The sequence below is a fragment of the Oxyura jamaicensis genome, chromosome 1 (genome assembly GCF_011077185.1).
Source record: "Oxyura jamaicensis isolate SHBP4307 breed ruddy duck chromosome 1, BPBGC_Ojam_1.0, whole genome shotgun sequence".
In the NCBI taxonomy this organism is placed as follows: domain Eukaryota; kingdom Metazoa; phylum Chordata; class Aves; order Anseriformes; family Anatidae; genus Oxyura; species Oxyura jamaicensis.
The window spans coordinates 6,265,566-6,289,297 of record NC_048893.1 but is presented as its reverse complement, the minus strand read 5'-3'; the positions used below and the strand labels follow the sequence as shown (position 1 = coordinate 6,289,297).

General features: G+C 45.7%; 1 protein-coding gene across 1 annotated transcript; it reads right to left on the bottom strand.

The window, feature by feature from the left end:
* Positions 1-5,157: 5,157 nt before the first annotated feature.
* On the bottom strand, positions 5,158-22,791 carry MCM10 (minichromosome maintenance 10 replication initiation factor). Its single transcript, XM_035332023.1, has 19 exons — positions 22,696-22,791; positions 21,888-22,208; positions 21,036-21,140; positions 20,305-20,439; positions 19,645-19,819; positions 18,681-18,846; positions 17,769-17,936; positions 16,262-16,378; positions 14,609-14,808; positions 12,334-12,434; positions 11,209-11,310; positions 11,000-11,117; positions 9,856-10,084; positions 9,159-9,318; positions 8,735-8,853; positions 7,833-7,946; positions 7,171-7,316; positions 6,915-6,957; positions 5,158-6,536 (listed from the first exon to the last, which is right to left on the bottom strand). The coding sequence occupies exons 1-19, from the start codon at positions 22,700-22,702 to the stop codon at positions 6,453-6,455; spliced, it is 2,610 nt and encodes an 869-aa protein (XP_035187914.1). The 5' UTR covers positions 22,703-22,791; the 3' UTR covers positions 5,158-6,452.
* Between the last annotated feature and the right edge of the window lie 941 nt (positions 22,792-23,732).

Here is a 23,732-nt window from a genome sequence, read left to right as displayed (position 1 = left end):
CGCTGTCCAGTGCTGCTGATGCAGCTGAGCTGGCTGCAGAGGGAGCTGTGACCACAGAGAAGATCTACAGGTGTCCCACAGCTTCCCAGGGTTTTTGAGTTTCCAGATTCTGAGTTTCCCTTTCTGTGACCGGGAGAGAGAAGGGAAGGAAGAGCTTTGGCTTTGGTTTTAAAAATGTGTGTATCTCTGCCTGGGGGTTTAAATCTCCTCTTTCACGGACCTCACCTGCATGAACTCAGCAGTCGATGAGACTCGTGCTCGCTCCTTCCTACAACAGGTCAAGCTCACTCCAGAGCCTGGGGAGGACAAACCTGTCCTGTGTGCAAACCTCACAATGCAAAGCAGTCGGCTCCCTTCCCCCTGAAATGACCCAGTCTCTTTTTTTAAGCTTTTTTTTAGGGAAAACAAAAACAACCCCCACAGCCATGTCTCTTTTAGGGTCTGTCTTCCTTGCAGCACAGTACAGCACCTCTGGCAGTAGCTTGCTACGGCACTTTCAGACGTGACTTAGAAGCTTTCTCTAAATGAAGAGTGAGCCTGAAAGTAATTTTAATTAGGCCAGTCATAATCAATAGCCTGATTGATTTGCCTCAGTTTACACTTAGGAAGATATTTCTAGCCCTTTTCTTTCCAGCCAACCCTAACCCTTGAAAAGATGGGGACGATCTGGCAGCAGATCCCAGCCCCCATGCCCGGGACGGGGACACAGAATTCTGCAGCTCAGGTGGAGAGGGCACGGAGCAGCACAAGGCATCACTGCCTGCACCTGCTGCAGTCCCTACAGAAAGCATCAGCTCTGGCAGGATTTCATGGGGAAAAAAGCTGAAGTTGTGGGCAGAGCAGAGTGGGGCATGTAAGGGAAGTGACTGGGGAGGAGCTGTGGCTGTAGAAGAGTTGCACGGTCTTACTAGCCTTGGTCCCAAGCTAACACTTCTCCTTTGAATTACCACCAAGGAGAGGAAAAGCAGTAATTACCCAAGCCACCTGCTGCCCCAAGCTGATTTTTTGAGGAAGGTTCAATGACAGTGAGGCCACCAGCGCTTAACAAAGCTCTAAAAAAACACTTGGCTGGCCTTGCACACCCTTGGGAGTGTATCCTCTGGATGCTGTTTTGAGGTGCTGATGGTTTAGGGCTTGTAGAAAGGAAGCCAACAAATTTTCACTTATCCAGCTGCCTGCACTCGCTGGAAACCCCACTGTTTAGCACATTTTGTGTGCCCTAAACACTTGAAATCACTTTTCTGGGGAGCTCAAATAAATGAAAATAAATGAAGAGAAGGTCCTTTGCTTAGAATTTGTGTGTGATTTTCCAGACCTAGAGGTGAGACACATCAAATTTAGCCTGTAACTCCTGACCTTGCTGACAGTCATTGCGTGCTCAGCGCTTTGATATGAAGACACTTGTCCAGGTGCCAAAGGAGGGATTTTGAAGGCTGGTTTTGGCTCCTACTGCTGCAGATCAAAGTCTTACTTTGGGGAAAAAAAAAGGAAGCTTAATTAACTATATTACAGGTTTTCAAAGCAGATTCTACTATTCAAAAGCTTTTGTAGTTTAGCAAAGTTGAGCCCCACGCTGTTTCCCATTCGGAGGTGCCGAGACTCTGCACAGGCACGCTGAGCGGTGAGTTATTAAAATACAGTTTGTTGGTGTCATTCCCAGCAACTCCACCGAGCAGCTGTGGCCAGCACAGAGCCAAGCCTGGGCTTTCCCTGGGCCACAGAGCAAGATTTAAACCCGTTTGGCCTCAGTGCTGTGTCAGCAAAGACCGTGCTTAGAGGCAGGGCTTCCCCTGCAGCGTTGGAGCAGCTTCTGAAGCCACTGTACCATGATGAGTGCTTTACTGTGGAAACTCCATGTCCCACCTGAAGCACACGAAGAACCTTTCCAGTGCAGCTCCCCCTGTCTCAGGTAGGCTGAGTTCAACGGGTGCCTGGTGCACAAGGAGCCCCCGAAGCCTCATGCCCACCCACAGTGGCATTTTTCTCCATTATTTTTCATTATTTTTGCCAAGTCTGCAGACACTTTCTCTTCTGAATTTATTCCTGCCTTCCAAGTATATGTATGATCCTGTAGAACAAAAATCGGATGATAAAGAAATGACCAGAACTTAATTTCAAGCTGTATCTTCATCCCTTAAGATGCTTCCTGACCTGGCCCAGTGTTGGAGGTAGCCTCACTTGGAGCAGGAGGCACATCAAAGGAGGCTGGACTTAATACCCTCTGTGCTTTTCCATTTGCTCCAATGGAAAAAAAATAAAATAAAATTGTAAATTGTTTGAATTCACTTTCAGAAAGCAGGCAAAGAGCTAGTTAGCTGTGAGATGAGAATTTCTCCTAGTAGTTTCAGGTCAAAAAGAAAGGGGTAGGAAACCACCTCTGGCTGCAGCTTCAGTATTAGTTCAGTCGATAGAACTAAGGGCATTAACCTGCTTACCCAGGACCTAGTTAGAAGATCAGTGTCACTGTCACTTCGCCAGCTGGGAGGTCTGCAACGCTGCTGCCAAGAACGTGATCCAAGAGAACCTGGAGCGAGGAAGAGGCTGAAGTTGGCTATGCAAAATATAAAGTGGCTTCTGCTTCTGATGGTGCAGTAACCTTAAATGGTGACCTTACACTGTAACTGGCAAACCTTCCTGGCCTTTGCTATAAGACTGCTTCTTGCTGCCTGTGCCCGAGCGGTGCCCCTGCTGTCCCTGCAGCCCCTTCTCAGCTCTGGATGGGCGCTGGGGAGCTCGGCAGGTTCCTCCTCCAGCTCTTCTCACCAGTGGAGCTGCCAAGAGGGATTTTGTCAGCACCCCGTGGTGCCTTTCAGTGCAAATTGGACCCAGATCGTGCAAACCAATTCCAGCAGCCGCTTTGGTGACTGTACCTGAAGTTGTGAGAGCAGGAGGGCAGGGCTTAGCCAGGACTGAGAATTAATCTTTTGCCTCTGAAAACCAGGGTGGAAAGCACGTGCCCAAGCAGCAGCTTCTGAGCAGGGAGAGCCACTGCTCTCTAGCCAGATTTCTGTGATTTTTGCCCTCGACGTAAGTACCTTAACCAAATACCGCATTGCAAAAGCATGTTACGCTGACACAAAGCGATTGCACCGAGGCTGACCAGCGGGTGTACTTCAAAGGAAACCTGACCTGCAAATCAAAGAGAAAGGATGACAGGAGATGTACTTCATTTCGTGACTTTTTTCCCCTAATATCTCATTTGATGTACTTTTGAGTGGATGTTAATATAAGGTTATTAATAATCTGAACGTAACTATAATTGGATTAAGTTACTATTAGTAATATAGGGTATATATGCGAGATTATGTTTTTTTAAGGTCTCCAGCATCTTTCTCCATGCGAAGGAAACACAATGAATCCGTTTCTTGCAAGCCCTTAGTGTGAGCTTGTGCCACTAGTACAGCAGCTGAAGATGGGGATTTTACTTTTCTTTTTGAAATAAAGAGGAAATTAGAGGAAAAGATACAGGAAAACCCTGTCTGGAATTGTTTTATTTCAAGACTTCAGTAATAGCTTCCCAGGTTGCCGCCCCAGAGGGCCCCACCATTTTCTTGTCTAATCATTACTTTTGAGGATTTTTTTTTTTTTTTTTTTAACTCCCCTCCCTTACTTCTCAGCGTTAAATGCCACTTCCAGGAAAACTTCTCCTCCCCAAAAAACAGGGAGCAAGGCTGCTTTACCCCGGGCTAAGCCATGGCACCCTGAAATTGCAGCAGCCCCAATAAAAGCAATGGCAGCTTCTGCACCCTCAGGGCACAGAGCAGCACCCACCTTGTCCCTTTTGCACTGCCCTGCTCCCAGTTTCATCACTCCCTGACCCGTGAGGATGAGGAGGATGCCAAGGACAAAGGTTGTTTTACCTTTTTGATCCCTGGTGTGTCAGCCAGTGGTGGACGACTCCAGCTGCACTTCGAGGTTTTTCCCACATAGGCATCGCAGGGCAAAATGAAGCGGGATCCACAACGTGGCTTTGCAAGGGAAATGAGAACAGCCCCCAAGAAGAGCGTTTTGCCTACGCTTTCATCCTGCAAATGCTTAATTTTGGGAGCCGAAAGCCAGGCAGTGAGCTGGGAAAATGAAACACAGTAAGGGCTAGGTGAGCCCAGCTCACTGCGCACCGCATGGGCTCTGCCATGAGAAACTGTCAGGCATAAAGACAGGTCCTCTGGTAGCGTGCTTGTTCAAGAGGGTATTAACTTCTCATTAATCTGGTTTTATCTGGGAGGCGGTAGGCCTCAGCTGATTAGCGCAGAAGGATAAAATTCTAAAGGTTTAATTTTTGCCAGTGTTTGTAAAATCTGAGGGAAGATAATTTGTGGCAGCAGGGCAAGGTGTTTTAAATTAACATTTCAGCAGGAGCTGAGGGCTGAGGATGTGTTTAACAGATCTAAAACCCAGCCTGATTCCGTGGGAGGCTTTTATGAGAACAGCTGGCTACCAGGTCCAGCTGGGCTTGTCATGGCACCTCCATCCTGCTCTTGCTCCCAAGGATGAGTGGAAATGCACGAGCTCGGTACCAAGCAGAGCCCGCAGGCTGCCCTGACACGGTGCAGGATGTGCGCTCATGAGGCAGCGTGCCCCAGCAGGCAGCTCCCCTCATCTCTACTAGGCAGGAGCCATCTCTAGCAGAAGGAAAATCCCCCCAGAAACAGACTGAGGCACACAGATTCCACATTACATGGATCCCAGCACTCCCTCATTTACTGCTGGGGTTTAAACAAAGCAGTTTGGTTCAGTACCTGCACCCTATTTTTGCACACGAGAATTAATTGAGAATATTGCTTTTGTTCCTCATCTCTCAAGGAGGAACATACCTGGCCTACACATCACAGTCCTGCGTGCACTAGTGAAGATGAAGGATTGCCTTTGGCTGTTTGGCTTCTGCAGGAATTTCCTTTCCATTGGCCCAAGAGGTAGGAACTGGAAAACACGTGAGGCTTTCAACGTGCCAGCTGAAGGCTGATACTGATGTGGAATTGTGCTCTGGTTTTGTGGACTCCAATGAGAAATTCCTCCTGGTCTGAATGAGTAAAACCATGTGGGAACCATAGTTATGGACCAAGTCCCTGTGGCAATTAAGCAACGAGCTATCAAAGATGCTGAGCAAGCAACTCACACATCCTCTTCCTCAGAGGAATACCATCCAGAGGCAGGGAGTGCTCGATTATGCAGTGTTTATTCCGGATGAGGCAACAAGGGACATTTCCAAGCAATGTCACAGCTCCATATTTATTGTCACCAACTAGTGACACCTCCTGCCCCAAACAGTACCAAAATGAGACTAAAACGAAGGTAATGTGCCAGGCAAAGCTGCCCAGCAGAAGCACCACCTGGAGACAAGGGCTAGAGCACACAGGTAAACCCGCCCAGATGCTTCAAACGAAGGAACATTTTCCTTCCAGCCCCTGTGCAAGCAAACAAGAGCCATTGATGAGGCCACTGCGACATAAGGCTGTGGCAGTTCCACCAAATCACAGAGATGCTGGTGGTTTTAGGTACTTAAAAACCCCTTGTGATCCTACTGGGATCACTCCTGCTTGGTTTGGGACATATCCTGTCCCCCCAGGGATCTAAGGTCCACAAGGCAGTGAAGGGGAAGGTTTTCAGGAAGATTTAAAATGCCAGAAAAAGGGGAAAAGCTGTGCAACAGAATCACCCAGCTCTTTAAGACCACTCACAAGACTGCCAGACTCATTAAAATGCCTTTTCCGAGGTGGGAGCTGTAGAAGTGTTGTAGTGTGGGTGGTGCTGGGAATCCAGTACGGGCTGTGGGAAAGGGAAAGGCTTTTGTAAGAGCTCTGGTTAGCCTGCGCTGCAGACACCTGGGGGGCACAGAAGTTTTTTGAAGTCATAAGCCAAGGAGACGACGACTCGGGAACCACTTGAAATCTGCTCCTAAAAGTTCCAAGCGAGTAACTTTGGAGCCAACAAAGACTGCTGTGTGGTTACAACCCCCTCAGACCCCTTTTCAGCCAACAGCTGAAAAAGCCCAAGGCTGACATTAAGCACCACAACATTAATTTCACAAGTGCATACAGAATCAGACTTCTCAGTCAGAGTTCTCCCAGTTCACGATGATTTGTCCCTTAAAATTCTGGTGGGGTCATTCTGCACTAGTCGTTTCACATAAACTGTGGGATCCCTAGGGATTTCTTGGTACAAACTCCACAGTACCTGTCTCTGTTCTAGGCTAAATCTTGTAAACCAGCTGTTACTAAGAAAGAACAGACATGAATGGGTATTTCATATGCAGCCTTTTTCAGGCAGTTTTAAAAAGATCGATGCCGAATGCCCATGCAGTGATCCGGTCGAGAGGAGACTTTGTAGATGTCCTTCTCACAAGGAATTGATTTCCCTGCTCATTCATCAAGCCAGAATCCTCCTGGCATTCCAGTAACGTGTGGGTTAGACATAGAAATCTGTCCTTATGTGGTGAAAACAACAACTCCAGGTCACTTAAGACTATTGAGGAATTTTGGTTGCTCTTCCCCTCTCGGTAAAAGTGTTTCTCCACCAATCTTCGGACCTTTTTTCTCCTAAAAATATGAATCATAGAGAATGGAAGTTAAAATGTGGTAAGAGGTTTCCCAGTTTTATGACAGAAGTTGTGGTGGGACTAAGTCATCTGATTAAACATTGACAGACCCTCTAGAAACCTTGAGGTTTTGAATTCTTACAGATCTAGGAAAAAGCAATTTCCCCATCCCCAGGGTTAATTAAAACAGCTTCAAAATTAGAAAGCAAAAGGATAAACTTCACTAAAAAACAGCCTGCAGGCTCCTGTAGGGGTCTGACAAGGTGCAGAGCTGCTGGGCTTTGCTGGCAGGTCCTTAGGGCGCTGAAGCAAAGCTTGGGACAAAAGTCAGGAAAAGCCAGAGTGCTGAGGTGCTCGGAAATTGCTGCCTCATGCTTACCTTTAGCATCCCGTCTCGCTCCCACTTGAAGAGGCCACAGGTGCTGGAAGATGAAGATGGGAGGTGAGGATCACCGTGGTGTGTTTGCTGCACAGCATGAGGGGGTCCAAAACAAGCCCCACACTTTTCCCACACCACTCAGCAGGAAGGACTAACATTCCGGTTTTAGGGCAGGATGCTGAGACTCCCAGCACGTTACTTGTGAATGGACAGTATGAAAACCCCAAGGTGCTGTTTCACAAGGCTCATTTCTTACCTGCAGGGTTTTTTGGGGAGCCTGTCAAGGGAAATGGCTCGGTTGCCACACAGACACTTGAAAAATCGCTTGATGCCATCATGCCAGTGGTAGTCGTGGCTATCCTGCACGCACGTCTCCAGAGGCTTGAAATAGGTGTAATTACACTGTCGGGGAGGAAGAAGAGCTGTGACTGCTTCACCGGCACACAACACCTGTTCTGTGGGCTGGGGACAGCTGAACATCCAAACCAAAGTCCCTCTGCCTTCTCCCATCTAGAGATGCCCACCAGTCTGGGAGATCTGAGAGATGTTTTTCAAGGCATGGGGCTTCATTTATCATGTAATATGGGGAACTGAGGGCCCTGGTCCCAAGCACTTCAGGGATAAAGTGGGAAAATGGATGCCAGAGCACCATTATCTAGGGAACTCACTGTCAAACACCAAATTGACGTTGAGCACAGCACTAAAACTTGCCTTGCCAGTGTCCTCATGTCTCAAAGTCTCTCAGGGAATGTGCTGCTTTAAAAAACAGTTGGAAGGGAATAAAACCATCTCCATTTGATCCCTGCACTGGACTATGGCCGAGTGAGTGACCGATGGGAGGCTGCAGGATGGTCCAGCACCATTTTGTACAAACTGCACCCCACTCTTCTGCTGTCACCCTGGCTCCACCCCACTTACTGTTTTGCATGTCACAACACGACATTTCACTTCTTTAATGTTCCTCATCTTCTCTTCCATTTCTTCCTTTTTCACCAGGGGCTGAAAGTATTGTTCCTGCAGCTCAGCCTCAGCCTGTGGGGGAACAGGAAAAGGGTTACGGGGAAAAAGGTGGGAGAAGCCACTCAATATGTGGCCCATGGGCAAATTACTGGGGTTGTCTGGAAGACATTGCAGTCTAGGAGCCAGAGAAAGACCAAATATTTCTTGCTTCGAATAATCCATGCTGTGCTCCACCACCAGTGAAATGACCCACCTCTGAAATGTGTGAGGGTTAAATAACAATGGGTACTAGTGAAATGACCACACACCATGCAAATAAAGGGGAGGCAGGCGGATGTAGTGAGTAATATCGGTTCTTAGCCAAACTATTACTCTTCAGCAGACCTTAAAACAACTAGGAATTCATAACACAACATATCCAAGAGCCCTGTGCCTCTGGGGAGTCGGTATCCCCTGGGAACATGCTCAGCAAGGACCCTAATGGGAGAAACCCAAGCTCTTAGCTCTTCAGTGCAAACTTTACATGGCCAAGATGACAAGAAACGAGGTGGAAAAGAGGCACATGGCTAACTTGTTTTTAAAGGCAGGAGGATTTAATCGTCCATCCACTAATTGGGAAGCTTCACTGATTCTTGCAAGCAGTGAAACAAGAGAGGATGGCATCTTGACCTTCCCATGGCTATGGTAATAATGTTGGTTTGCAGGCAATGTGCTCTGTGTGCTCAGACCCCTGATGGTACTCGTCAGGACGACATGGTACCTGTGGCATGTTTGGGTACCTGCTTCTTGCTGAACTCATTATGAGGAGTCCAATCAGCTCCCTAGTTAAGCCCTCAGTCACGGCTGGATTGAGGCCATACCTCTTTCAGGACACCCATGTGCTTGGACTTGGCATTCAGGATTTTCTGGAACTCTTCTGACTGCAGATAGGCCAGCTGCTCACGTCGCTTCTTCTGGGCAGGCTCCAGTTCCTCCACATCTAGAGAAATGAAAGAATTCAGTCCTCTAGAGACCAAGTTCAAAACAAGGTTGTGATTCTAAGCATGATCACTGGAGGAGATTTTGGAAGTCTCAGATGTCTCAAGTAAATGTTCAGGTCAAGCAACAGACTTTAATAGTTCAGGAGAACGTGAAGCCAAGGCCAAAGATGGCTTCAGAGAAATAACAGCATTTTATATGTAACATTGCATCTTTTCTCAAAGCCCAGGCCCTGACCCAGTAGTATGTTCTGCTGAACAGAGCACTAAGCATACTTTTTCCATTCTAGAACATAACGTTACTTACCGTTTCTTGCATCTGTGTTCTGTGACTGAGCAACATTTTTCTCAACTCTTTCAACAATTTCTAGGACATCATCAAGATCAGCTCTTTTCCGCTTGACACTGTTTGGATCAGTTTTAGCAAGAACCTGGCCTTTTGCTTGTAGTCGGTGTATTGCAGCCATCTAGAAAACAGGAAAGAGCAGTGAATGTGTTGGTGACCAGCCTGGCTCCAACGTTCCTGCTTCCAGCAGTAGCAGAGGAAGTCTGTCAAATGGAGGAGGCAAGATCCACACTGAACGGGCCATAGTGAGATCCAATAAAATCCCCAGCTCTGCTGCATGTCTAATTGAACACCCAACTACATTTCACAAGTCCATAAAAGGACTCTTCTAGGGGCTTGAAAGTTAAGCAGAAGTGCTTTAACTGTTAAAGCAGAAGTGCTTTAACTGTTTCACAAAATAGGAGGTCTTCCAGAAGAAACTAATAGGAAATTGTATACAACTCTTCTTTTCAATACTTGCAGAATTTTAGACTCTTCCTTAATAGACTTGCTGGAAGAGAGAAGTTTCTTTCACAAAGATGTGAACAGATCTGTGCCAAGCAAAGAGCAATAAGCTAGCCTATACATGAAGACTAATGACTCCTGTATTACCCCAGATCAAACTTCCCTTAACCTCCCATTCTTCACACGCAAAATCCACCATTCAAAGAGCTGTTACCTTTTTGGCTTCTGCCAAGCTGCCTAGTTTTGGTGTTGGCGGTGGAGGCCCATCAAAGAAGAGGATATCTTCTCCTTCTGAGAAGCCTGTGCCAAGCCTGGGCCTTTGAGGAGTTGACATTTTTGCAGCTTTGGGAAATTCTGCCCCAGGTGTTGGGGAAAGGTGTGAGGACTGCCCAGAGGAGGATGGGAGAGCAGGGCTGCCAGCTTTACTTGTGTTCTGGAGAAACCTTGTAAGGAAAAGCAATCCACTGAGACAGTGACACAAGTCAAAGAGACAGAAGGGTCTGAGAAACAGGGAGCAATTGAAGTGAAAAAAAATCACAATCTGAATCCTTAACTGGCCTTTTATTGCTAGAAGAACATACAGCAATTGAGGCATTCAGGAGAGCAAAACGAGACTGGTAACAAACTCACTGGGTGACTGAAATCAAGAGTGACTTGAAGAAGTCACCAGAAGAACCAAACAACTAATTGTTTCCAAAACATACAAACAAACAGAGAGAAATCTCAAATGAAGCTGGCACGTAGGAGCTGAAAGCACACGAAGAAATGGACTTCTTTGCTGAACTGATAGTTAAGCAGTGGGACTCTTTGTCACAGGAGTCACAAAAATACTTAAGTTTACGTAAGTCATGGCAGGGGTTGGACAGGTTCATGGGAAAAAAAAAAAATCCCTTCTGGGATACTGTAACAGACACCACCTTTAGCTTTTGAGGTCCCTGAAATATACGCTGTTGGAGGCTGGAAGAATATCTGGCCAGTTAAGCCTTTTGAAGCTACTAGGCTATGTCAGTTTCAGTTTCATGCAGGGTGGCCATTACAGGTTTTTTCTTAAGTTTGTTAACAGAGATGCACTTGGTAAATTGTTAGGTTCAGAAGACCCTTGCAGGCCAGCAATGAACATAACCAGGAGTCCTGACCCCAGTTTCCTACTCTAATCAACCTCTTCCCATCATGTTTTCCACTTACTGGGCACCACACTGGAGTATTTAGTTCTCCACTAAAACAAGCAAAAAAAAAATAAAAATCAAGTGCAGTATTTCTATTTAAATGAAGTTTCTATGAAAAAAGCAAAACACCTCCACAGCTGTATGTAGGGCCACAATAATGGACCCCTTCTTGTGAAAGTCAGTATGTATTACCTCCTCTGAATCTCCTCAGATCGCTTTTTCCTGGCCTCCAGCAACTTCTGTTTCTGTTGTTTGAGCAGTGCTGACGCAGAGAGAGATTGGAAATTGCCCCCTTGCTTATTTTCAGCATCTGGAAGAAATAAAAGTAAAAACCACTAACGTTTGCTCAGAAGGAGCGAGTGCTCTCAGGAGTGGGTTTTCCTTCAGGCACATGGACTTACCTGCTTTGGTCCAGTGCTTGCACAGGTTTCGTGCTCCAAAGGTTGGCTGTGCCAGCAGTTCTTTGAACTCCTCAGAACATGGCATGGGCCTCTTCGCTGCACCTGGAGTGGAAGAGGCATAAATACAAGAGATGTGGAGCCAGAAAGGGAAGCAGGCCTACAGAGATGTCAAGTAGTCTAGGTTGGAAATAACCCCTACAGGTCACCTGCTCAAGCACCCCCCAGAGCAGGACTAACTTCTATGTTACATCTGGTTGCTCAAGCGCAGCACGTCACACAAACACTTCAACCTCTTCAGCAATTTCATCAGTCAGTCCCCCAGCAGCCTTGGCTGTCTGTGGTGTTCCTACCATCCCCCTTTTTAAACAGTTTTTTTACTTGAAAGCCCCACAGCCATCAAATGTTATGCTTGGTGAATTAAGAGCAGCTAAAGGCTAGAGAAATTACACAGGCTACGTTGCCTGAAATGGAGGCAATTGAAGGAACTAAAAGATGGATCAGACATCTAAGCAATGGCTGGAGCATGTGGTTTGAATAATCTGTCATCTGCTCTCCACTGAGTGTAAGGAAGGTGTAATATTAGGTGCTTTTCAGAAAAGAAACAGAGGCAGACAAGATCAGTGAATTTCCAAAGACTACGGAAGGAACATGCTTTGAAGATGACAAGAGAAAAGCACAAGGAACAGGCTAGGCACCCAGCAGGTCCCCTGCATTGCAGGCCTGTCTCCGATTTATACTTAGTATTCCTCGGAAGCTTCCAAGACTAACAGAAGCCATCTATTTTAATCAATTAAAATAAATTCTCTGGTTCAAAGTTCTTAGAATTTCCAATTCCCATTAATCTGGCAAAGATCTTCTGTCATTGTCCAAAGACAGCACGGGAGACTTAATTCAGGGGCACTGCTGAAAAAAGATGCACAAAGCCACACAGTTGCTTAGTTACATTTGCCTGGCAGCTGTGATCTCAAGAAGAAAGAGGAGTTTAGATCAATTGAGAAAGCAGCCTGCAAATGTCTGTCTCCGTAGCAAACGAATTGCCAGATTCATTCAGGGTCTTGGGACACAGCTACACATCAAGTCAAAAAATATCTGGAGGGTGAAGAGACTACACAGGTAGTTAGGTACCAATTTTCTGCTTGGTTTCCTGGACAATTGCATCAACTCCTTTCACAACCAGATTGGAGAGGGTGGTTTGAACCTTCCTTTTCGGGGCGGCAGCTGCTGCACTAGAAAGAGGAAACAAAACCAGAACATCAGGTTTTTTTGGAGTTGCTTCATTACTGTGGAGTCACACCTGTGATCAGATGGCAGTGGTAAGGGAATCAAAGCAGTGTGCAAACACGGGGCTTGATCCAGCTGTGACTCAAGTCTTTCCACAGTTGTTTTCAGTGGGATTTGGATAAAGGGCCTGACCCCTCCACTTCAGTATGTGATACACAGTGATCTACCAACTTTGTAACTTAATAATACAGCGGGTGTACCATTGCCTCTTCATCCACAGTGATACTGTGTCATTTCAGTCAAGGAAGGGAAGAGGATGAGGAAATACAGAATGCACTGACACCGAAACTAGGATTAAAATTTAACGAGTCACGACAAATTAGGGTAAGGGAATGGCACTGGAAACTACTCAACTTGAATGCTTCAGACCTCATGGTAAAGGTCACTTATCTACTGATACACAAGATCATCTGGCTTCACAACACAGTATTAATTCAGAGGTGAAAACACACCTGCCCACATGTTGGCACTGACCAATGAAGTTTTCCCATCAAACAGCAGCTCTGTTACCTTGTGAGGCCAGAAGTATTACACCAAACATGGGACATTTATTCCTGTTTGATGAATGCAGGTAAGTGAAAGGGAATTCACAGAATCACAGAATCGACTGGGTTCGAAGAGACCTCCAAGATCACCGAGTCCAACCTCTAACCTAACACTAACAAGTCCTCCACTAAACCATATCCCTAAGCTCTACATCTAAACGTCTTGTAAAGACCTCCAGGGATGGTGACTCAACCACTTCCCTGGGCAGCCCATTCCAGTGACTAACAACCCGTTCAGTAAAGAAGTTCTTCCTAACATCCAACCTAAACCTCCCCTGATGCAACTTTAGCCCATTCCCCCTCGTCCTGTCACCAGGCACGTGGGAGAACAGACCAACCCCCACCTCGCTACAGCCTCCCTTCAGGCACCTGTAGAGTGCCATAAGGTCACCCCTGAGCCTCCTCCAGGCTAAACAGTCCCAGCTCCCTCAGCTGCTCCTCGTAGCACTTGTTCTCCAGACCCTTCACCAGCTTCGTTGCCCTTCTCTGTGCTCACTCAAGTACCTCCACGTCCTTCTTGTAGCAAGGGGCCCAAAACTGAACACAGTACTCGAGGTGCGGCCTCACCAGAGCCAAGTACAGGGGGATGATCACCTCCCTGGCCCTGCTGGCCACACTGTTTCTCATACAAGCCAGGATGCTGTTGGCCTTCTTGGCCGCCTGAGCACACTGCGGGCTCATATTCAGCCGACTCTCAACCAAAACTCCCAGGTCCTTCTCTGCCAGGCAGCGTTCCAACCACTCATCTCCCAGCCTGTAGCGCTGTTTGGGGTTGTTGTGCCCCAGGTGCAGGACCCGGCACTTGGCCTCGTTGAACTTCATACCGTTGGCCTCAGCCCATCAGTCCAGCCTATCCAGATCCTCCTGCAGAGCCTTCCTACCCTTGAGCAGATCAACACACGCACCTAACTTGGTGCCGTCTGCAAACTTGCTGAGGGCGCACTTGATCCCCTCGTCCAGATCATCGATGAAGATGTTAAAGAGGACTGGCCCCAGTACCAAGCCCTGGGGGGCTCCACTAGTGACCGGCATCCAACTGGATTTGACTCCATTCACCACAACTCTCTGGACCCAGCCATCCAGCCAGCTCTTCACCCAATGAAGTGTACGCCAGTCCAAGCCATGAGCAGCCAGTTTCCTGAGGAGACTGCTGTGGGGGACAGTGTCAAATGCCTTACTGAAGTCAAGGTAGACCACATCCACAGCCTTTCCCTCATCCACTAAGCGTGTCACCTTCTCATAGAAGGAGATCAGGTTCATCAAACAGGACCTGCCCTTCATAAACCCATGCGGACTAGGCCTGATCGCCTGCTTGCCCTGCAACTGCTGCATGATGACACCCAAGATAATCTGCTCCATGAGCTCCCCTGGCACTGAGGTCACACTAACAGGCCTATAGTTCCCTGGGTCACTCTCCACCCCTTCTTGTAGATAGGCGTCACGTTTGCTAGCCGACTCTAACTGAACAGCCACCCTTAAGAGACAGCTTCATGTTCACTTTTTATGGGGGGGGAATTCTGTTCAAAATCTGGGAGCTGTGCTTTAGCCCAAAGGAAACATGTGGTTTGTCTTACACTGAGGCTGCGTATGCTGTTGAAGAGACTCCTCCATAGTAAAATCCATCTTGGCACAGCCTCTCCTTCAAACCAGGATTTTTCCGAGCAACTTTTTTGGGAATGCGGCCCCCAGAGAAGGTAGACTGCAGATCTGCCCGCTTCGAGCTGAGCTTCTTGTACTGGGATTGTACATGGTACTGACAATACTCACAGTCATTCTGAAAAAAAAAATGAAGAAGATTGTTGCAAAACACTATTAGATACAATTTACTTCATTATCCTCATCCACATCTGGCTAAAGTGAAGTCTTATCTCCATTGTAGCATTCCAGCAATCACCCAGATCAAACACGCTCACACTCAGCAATAAATAAAATAGCCTGTGCTAATTACTGGGAAAAAAAAAAAAAAAAAAAGCTTGTGCAAAGAGTTCTCCCATCCCAGGAATTTTAAGGCCCCTTAAAATCAGGTCAACTGACGTTCCAGGTCCTCTTGCCCAGATTCTGTACTCCTGACTCCAAGCTGTATGCCATTTTCTTACTGGTATGAACACGAAGATAAACTAGAGCACATTTCATGCACTGGTTCCAAATTAATTCATCAGGTTTCAGCGTCAATCCAAGGCAGTTTGGAACTTAAGATAGTTTGGAACTTAAGATAGTAACCTTGCCTGTCAGAGAAAGCAGTGTCATAAAAGCACTCTCTCAGGGGATTCTTTTTACCAACAAAAAGAAATTACTGTTCTCTTGTTGATATCCATCTGCCCCATATTTGTATAACTGCAATTATCCCATAATCAAACATCTTTTGTAACTCAGTAAACAAGCAGCCAATTCCTTCAGGAGGTCCTTCTGCCAGAGCCTCCATCTGGGTCTGTTCCAAGTGGCTGCGGAATATTTCACTGACACCGAAAGCCCTGTGCACAGACACTTCCTGGAGCGGGTCTGTAGTCTCAGCCTTGTTTTGCTACAAGTACCTTTTTTTTTGTCCTCTTCCCCACTCTACGCACTTTTAGCTCCTCCTCAGTTTTCCATTCCTTCCTTTTCTCTCCTTTTCTCTAAGTACTTCCCTACTAACAATTACCCTTCTGAGTTGGACAAGGTTCCTTTCAGATATCTTAACATCACAATAGCTATCAAGTGAGTGACACAGTCCACAAGTCCTTCAGAGAAGTCAGTGCTCTCTCCAAAAGACGAATCCCACCACCTTTTCCCTCTCCTCTCTAATGGTTGTGCAGGTACAAATATTCTGACAGCCATTGGGCATGCTGGACCAGGGAACTCATCTGGTTAAGATCACCTCCAAAAAACAGAACCAATCCCAAGAAAAAAACTTCTATTGTTTTACTTCGGCTTAGCTCCCTAGTGCAGTGCATGGAAGCTTGCACTGGCACAAAGGGTAGCGAAAGGATGTGGAGATGGTGACAGACATGAGTCAAGACCGTTATCCTTCCACTGCAGAACTAGCTTTGCTTTTAGGAAACTGCAGTGCTGCGGCTACAGGGCTGTCACAGAAATGGCTCTTCAGAGTTTAATGCCTCAGGTTTTCCACCCACTTTAATTACTTACAAGTCAAGATCCAGAAAGAAGTAGAAGAGTTGGAGCACGAGTACAAAAGCATCAGCTAGAATTTACCAACAGATTAAGGATGCCCTAACTACTGAGGTACAAACCAGGTTCACTATTTGTGTGCAGGAACCACCATTCTTCTTCCTGGCTTTGCAGGTACCCAGGTCCAGAGCTTCACCCATGAGCAGGATCTTCTGGGGATGGTCAACAGACAGACACACCTAGAAAGAAATCAGAACATGCCTTGAGGAGGGGCTTCTCTCAAGATGTCACTGGTTTACTTCTGGTCTAGTTTGGTACTTCTGGTATTAACAGTGAAGTTTTAAAAATTGCAGGCCTAGTTTAAGAAAGCCACACATCCTGTTCAGATTGAAAAAAAAAGGGATCAGTTAAAAACAAAAACGGTGAACTTGGTTCCCGCAAGGAGATGAAGGATGTTGTGTTTCTATGCTCAGAGCCTCAGGAAAACAAGGACCAGAAAGAGCAGATCTGTGCAATAACTGATGGTCCTGTACAGCCGTCCGGCTCTGACACCACTGTGGCAACCACATTTGGCAGCAGAGATGGACGGGAACTCTTTGTCCCTCTCCACATGTCCTGGTCCAGACAAAACTGTCTCCTGTGGGACATCAAAAGCATAATCTTCACACCACAAGAGTTACTGGGACTTGTAGACAAGAAATATTCTGTGAAGTCAGTTTTAATGTAGCTCTAAATGCATACATTTTTAGCTAAGAAACATTCAATACAGGCCCTGCATTAAATCTGGTGTGCCTTCCTACTCACCAGCAGGCCTTTCTACAGCTTATTAATGTTAATTTCAGCAATTATGTAGTTTAATAGACAATTAATGAGATTCTTAATTTTTCCATTTGGAGAATTTAAAATGCAAAATACTACATCACCAGCTACTAGATTGAAATTACCCTTGACAGAAGTCAGTAAAAACGGTTTCCATTCCAGTGCAATTAAAAAGACATTAAAAAAGCATTTAACTTATTAGCAAAATGAAGCTACCTTACATGTTTTGATACGTAAAGAAAAAGTAATTCATCATGTTCCACATTTATAAGTAATTGATTAAACAAATGAAGTGCTATGTACCAACTTACTATACATAATATATTATTTGTTTTCTAAATCAAACACTGTTTTTTTTTTCAGCCATGATTTTGGAACCAGGAAACATTTCCAGTCACATCTCATGCTTAAATTAGGGGAGAAAAATGAGCTTCCCCCCTTTTCAGCTTGTTGAGACATTTCAGCTGAACCAGGCACTGCACTGAAGTAGCTGAACAAACTGTCAAGAAGATGCAATTCCCACAATTCCAGAGGAGCTGACTGGTACCGAGAGCAGGTTAGACACTAGAATAAACTTTGGTTTTAGATGCCTAAAAGGACTTCCTGAAGTTAGTTTTCCAGAAAGTCAGGAGCACATACACATCATGCAAATACGTAGGTGCGATTCAAACTGGTTCAGTAATTTCAATTTTAACGTGTTATAAAGCTAAATCTCAGGCAGATATGAAAAAGTTCAGTTATGTTTTTTTTTTGTTTGTTTGTTTTTTTTTTTCTCCCCACGGCTGATTAGCAAGTGAAAAATTCTCCCACCTCATCTGAGCCCTCTTTAGGTTTCATAGGATTAGCGTTGAGCAGCCCAATGACTGTGCCTTGGTCTGTCTTCCAGTGCTCCTTATGGACGTCACCAAACAAGAAGAGTGAGACGGATTGATTGAGATCCCGCAGGTCGTTCAGCCGCCAGATACTGAAGGTTCTGCCCTGCAATAGACATTCGCTTTCCTTTCAGCTCTCAGCAAGAGGACACTAATTGCATCCCCTCTTGCTGTTGCATTGAAGGAGTTATTCCTATTATTTTCCCCGTGGTTTCCTGATTTAGACACGCACAAACTGTAACTTCAATAAAAGGTTAGATAGAATACATCCAGCCACGCCACACAGTCACTTCTAGGATTTTTAGAGGCCAAACTAGTGCAATAATGCTGCTCTCACTAATCTTCCTGATATTAAAGCTGGACAGCACTCTGGCTCACTGAAAAGAGGTTTTGACCCCACTGAACAACCAAAACCAAAGCATATTCAATTTTCTGTTTCATCACAAAGCCCTCAGGTCATGCACAATATAGGATAGAATGATCTCTAGGGAAATGATGGAGGCACAGTATGTTGCCACATTTAAAACGAGAGCTGTCCAGAAAGACTGAGTGCCAGTCATTTTTTTGTACTGGTGTTTCCCATGTAACACGGGTGAAGAGATTTTGACAGAGTTATGCCATGTATGCCATGGCTACACTTACACTAGTGCCCAGGACAGTTGCTCCAGATAAGCTAAGGACTTACCCTGAGGACTCAAAGCAGCATTACTGCATGACACCAGATGAGCCAAGCTCTTTAATACAGGAGCTTTTCAGTAACTACGCAGAGGAAGCTGATTAAGTTGAAGACCTAAATAGTTTCTCAGGATAGAAGACCAGCATTTCATCGGGTTACACCGAACTTACTTACATTATTTGCGCTCTGAGGAGTGACTTTCTTTATTATAACTCCAAATGTCACCCAGTCTGTTTCCTCCAAGTTTTCTGTAGCAAGTTTGCTTTTCAGCTGGGACAGTCGGATCAGCTTCCGGTTAGCCATTTTTCTGTCCATTTCGGCTGATGAAACCCGGGGTTTTCTACATCAAATGAAAGTGTGTAAAAAGAATACATTAATCTACATAAATGGAGAGACAAACGAAAATATCCAGCATTCTCCTGTGGAAGACTGCCTCAAAGCAAAATGCCTTTGTGCCTTATTTCACCCCGAGTTCTCGTGAAACAAAACCCCTTAGCTCCAGATGCTGCCCAAATCCTGGAAAGCTACTAACCACACACTTTGTTCCTTGTCCAAATAGTTGTACTGCAATTTAGCACTGAGCTTTCACTAACTCTTCTCGTTTCAGGAAGGACGAGGTATCATAACTACCTGGAAATATGCTAGAACTCCAGCACGGTTCCAGGAGGAAGACACGGCAAGTATTCAGAGACCTCTTGTGGCTACAGCGAGTATGGGAATGCCGAGTGGCTCCTGAGACTTCCTAGTGTGAAATGAAATCTGCTCTGCTGGGGCACAAGCAGGCCTTGTACATGTCCACTGCTGAGGACATCCCAGGGAAGTCTGTGCTAATAGAATTATAGATTTTTGTTAGAAAGTAGCGAAGATAAAAATAGTAATGTGGTAATAAGCCACGTAAAAAGTTAATGTTAACTTAAATGACAACCAGACAACGCTGTGGCTTTGTGTTACAGCCTGTACTGATGACTGACTAATCTGACATGATTAAGCAATGTATAAACAGCAAATCAGAAATCCAGTGCTCCGCTCTCTACCTGTGTGATTAGCATCACAGGAGATTGGACTGATTGCGTTCACTCTCCCATCACCTGAGGGTGATATCCTGCAAGAGAGGTAGGGATGCTGCTGGGCTGCTGACCTTAATCTCAGTCCTGAGAAGGTTTCCACAGACACTGGCTGAGACGTTGTACTGGAGCATGTAGGCGTCTGAGGAGTCTTCTCTCTGGTCACCTTATTGGGTGTGTTCCCTGGGGCAGACTTGAGAGGCTGGAATGCCAGACTGAGGACTTGTCGCGGAGGAGGAGTCTTAGTTTCTTTAGCAGGAAAAAACAGAAAAAAGAATACCTCTTGATAATGAAAGAAAACTTCTAAATGAAAATAACACTAACTTACACCTGGCCAAACAGGAGTCTAATTTAACACAGGGGAGCAAAGGCATAAATTTGTCTTATTGGTACGGGACTGGTCTTCCCGTCAACTAGGAATTGACTGCTCCAGATCAGTTGCATGTATGCAAGCAGTGAATTCTGCCTGGACATGAGCTTCCCAAGACAGGTAAACATTTTCCAGGTAAGCTTAAAAGTACATGCTGCCAGTGTCCAAGTTAACCATAACAGCAGAGAGCATAGCACCCATTGAAAAGGGCACAGTTACCTCTGTAATGAGCTCTGTTCTGCTGTGACCAGACTGCTCTGGGTGCACTGGCTAGTACAAAAAGTATCCTGATTGTGTCTGCACTGCTGCTGTGACCTACACAGGCTTTCAACAAAAGCCCCGTGTGTTTCAGTGAGAATGGTACCTGCTGAGGAGGCTTTGGATTTCTGGATTCCTCGCCTGGCTGTCAGTAAAGGATTGCCCAGCTGAGCTGAGAAACAGGGTGACTCTTGCAGCTTCTGAACTTTCCTTTCCTTTAAGGGCAGACAGGGAGATTTACCTGGGCAAGGAAACCAAAAAGTATTTATGAGATCTCAGGATTTAGACTCAAATACTAAGGATTATTCCAAACTAACTAGTTCTCTGAATAAAAAAGGCCAAGTCAGTGTCCCACATGGAAATCCTTCAGCTAAACCTCCAGCACCTGAAATGCAACATCAAGAAAAGTCCCAGTGACTGTTTCCCCTGATGACCCAAAACTATGTAAATCACAAAGCGGCGAAAAGCAGGAACATCCCCTTGCTTTTCAATTTCCCCCATATAGTACATTACTACACCCCATGTGCTACAGCAATAAACACAGCTGTATTTTCTGGGCACACCAAGGTCTGCCAGCAAGAAGGAACACTTCCCGAAGAAGACCCCAGAGCACCTCAGTCACAGATTGCCCCACAAAGAATCAACATATGATGCAGATGCCAAAACTGCAGCTCACTGATTTCGTCTATAGCTGCAGGAAACAAGCTGTGTGGGAATACACCAGACCACCATTTCTTCTTGCTGCTCAGTGCTCACTTTAGATTATCTGGAGTCTTGCCTATAATTTGCATGCTGGTAGGCCAACAAATCAGGAACTCATTTAATTAGTCTCATTACCAGGGGTTTTCTTCTCAGGGCCTGAACTGGATTGCTGCCCAATAGCTGTCTTCTGCAACTGCTCCTGTAATGTCTTCATCTGTTCTTGCAATTTTCTCAGCTCAGCTAGGAAAGAAAGAAGAAGAAAAGATAATAATGAAGACAGCAGGAAGCCATTGCAAGAAGGGATTTATGAAGTCTGGCAGTTTTATTACATCACAGAAACTCAGAAAACAAAGCCTAGAGCCACAGAACAGATTTTCCTCTTATTCTACATAGCTCACGGTGAAGGGAAAGGTTTCTATACAGCCTGGAGTTGACTTATATAAATATTTGACTTGTTATACGTTCCTTGACATGTTGCATATATCTTTCCTAAAGAAGACAGTTTAAATGGCTGATGATTGCACTCCATAGCGTCAAGAAGTACTTCCAGTATAACCAAATATGTGGAAGGCTCAGGGACCAGCTCTGCTGCTATGACATAACCTCCCATCAGTAAGCCCTGGGGAAGCAGGGGGAGTTATGCTGGTGAAAGATGTCAGGACGACAGCCCTAAAGACTGAAGCAATGTTGTTCTTCATCAGATAAGACACAAGTGCATAGGAAACCTTCCCCATCCTGCTCACCAGAGCTAGTGGAGTCTCCATGGTTTACTCAGTCCCGTGTCCTTCTTTTGGGAAAATAGGTTGGTGAGTTTGGTTAATGAGCACTGAAATCTGGATTTAGAACACCCTAAACATTCACAAGACCTTTCTGTGTTCCTTGTCTGATTACTGTCCTAAACTGGGAAGCAGCAAGCTTTTCCCCACTAGCTTTCTTGAAAAAAAAGATACAGATATGACAAATCAGATAAAAGATGCTGCTACAAACCTTGCAATTCTTCATTGGTCTTCTCTTTTTCTTGACTGGGAGCTGAAGTAGAAACAGTTTCTTCTACCTCCTCTTCTTCCAACAGGTCATCCACGTCTCCAAACAGCGCAGCCAGGTTCTCCTTCTGCTCATCAATTATGCTGTCCTCTGCGCTGACCTCCTCAGTATAGGATGCATCATCTTCTGCATCAAAGAGCTCATCGTATTCATCTGGTTCTCCGCCCTCATTCTTTAGGGCATCTTCCTCCTCAGGAGGATTTGCCTCCTCAGCTTCCTCATTTTCTTCCAGGAGGGAGGCCAGTAGGTCCAAGTCATCATCAGCTGAGGCAAAAATTAAACTTTATGTTACTTCTGTACGTTTAGCGGAAAGCTGCCATGGAATAAAACACTTGAGATAGTCTAATTACAGGCTAATGACAACTAGGACTACATCAGATATGCTTCGCTCAAGGAAGCATATCACTGTAGTAAAGGAGCAAAAGGACAAATACAGTGAGAACAAACAAACAAAAAAGTACAGGGAGAAGAATAGGACAGAGAGAGTAGAACTGAAATAGAAAACAAAACAAGAAACACATTTAGCCTATGCTGCTGAAGAAAGCCGAAATCCAGGGAAGAGGCAGAGCAGCCTCACACAAAGGTGGCAGTGACAAAGGCAAGGGGCAACACCAAAGGCCTCTGGTAGAGGAGTCAGTGCAATATAACTTCCTCTGTTAAGAGGTTTACCAAGTTCTCTGGACAAATTAACCAACTTATTAGTCAGAAGAAAACTTCCTACCGAAAGTAAACGAGTGCTTTTATCCCTTACCTTCCATGATTTCACCGGAATTTCTTCAAGAGCCCCTCGAGGTAAAATATCTTCTGTCACGGGAGAACATCGACAATGTCAGAAGGGATATAATCAGCTATACAGAGCTGCTCTGTCTCTTTACCCGATGTGCAAACCAGCAGCTTGCTTCTCTTCACAGCTCCCGATGAGGGACCCGCCGAACTTAACCCCCCCCCAAGCCTATTTTCTACAGTTACAGCCTGAGCTGAGAGGCACTCAGGGCAGCATAAGGGCATTATTTCTAGAAAAAAAAAAAAAAAAAAAAAAAAAAGCCTGGTCGCGGGCAGACTTTACGAAATGCTTACTGCCTTCTCTCACTTCACCAGTCAGATGGGGCAATTAGCTTTAATTAAACCCAACCTTGCCGCCTCCCCCCAGCCCCCTCTCACCGCCAGCCGCGCGCTCGCTGCCGCCCGCCAAAACTCCAAGCGAGCCCCGCCCCTGCCCCCGCCCCCGCGCATGCGCGCCGGCACCTCCAGGCCCTGCGCCCGCGCCATGTTTAGTCCTGGCAGCTATGGAGGGGGGGGGCACAGCCGGGCGCCATCTTGGTTGTGGGCGGATGGAGGGGGTGGGGGTGGCTTTTTTTTTTTTTTTTTTTTGGGGGGGGGGGGGAGCATCCCAGATTCTGTGAGAAACGAGATACCTACATATGTACAAATATTCGTGTTTTAGTCTCTTATCATATACAGAAATCACCCCCAAATTAGTGTTTTAGTCTCTTATTACTGTACATGGAAATCACCCTCAAATTGGTCCGTAAATAGGAGAAGGTGGGCTCAGACCACAAGGGTATTGCGTTAAATCAACCCTGCAGGATGATATACAAAAAAAATGGTGATGGTGTTACTGGTATCTGAAGGCCAGTGGCACCAGTCCCTGGCTAGAAAAGGTAAATTAAGGACAGAAATTCTGTGGGAGCTGAAGGAATCATGAAAAAGTTCCATCAGGTGGCAGGAAAAAATAAAATAAAATAAAATAAAATAAAATAAAATAAAATAAAATAAAATAAAATAAAA

Coding starts and splice junctions, on each gene's coding strand:
- MCM10 (XM_035332023.1), bottom strand. Junction 14,809..16,261: donor GCACACAAATAGTGAACCTG/GTTTGTACCTCA, acceptor TTTTTTTTTCAG/AATGACTGTGAGTATTGTCA. Junction 8,854..9,158: donor GAACACAGATGCAAGAAACG/GTAAGTAACGTT, acceptor TCATTTCTCTAG/ATGTGGAGGAACTGGAGCCT.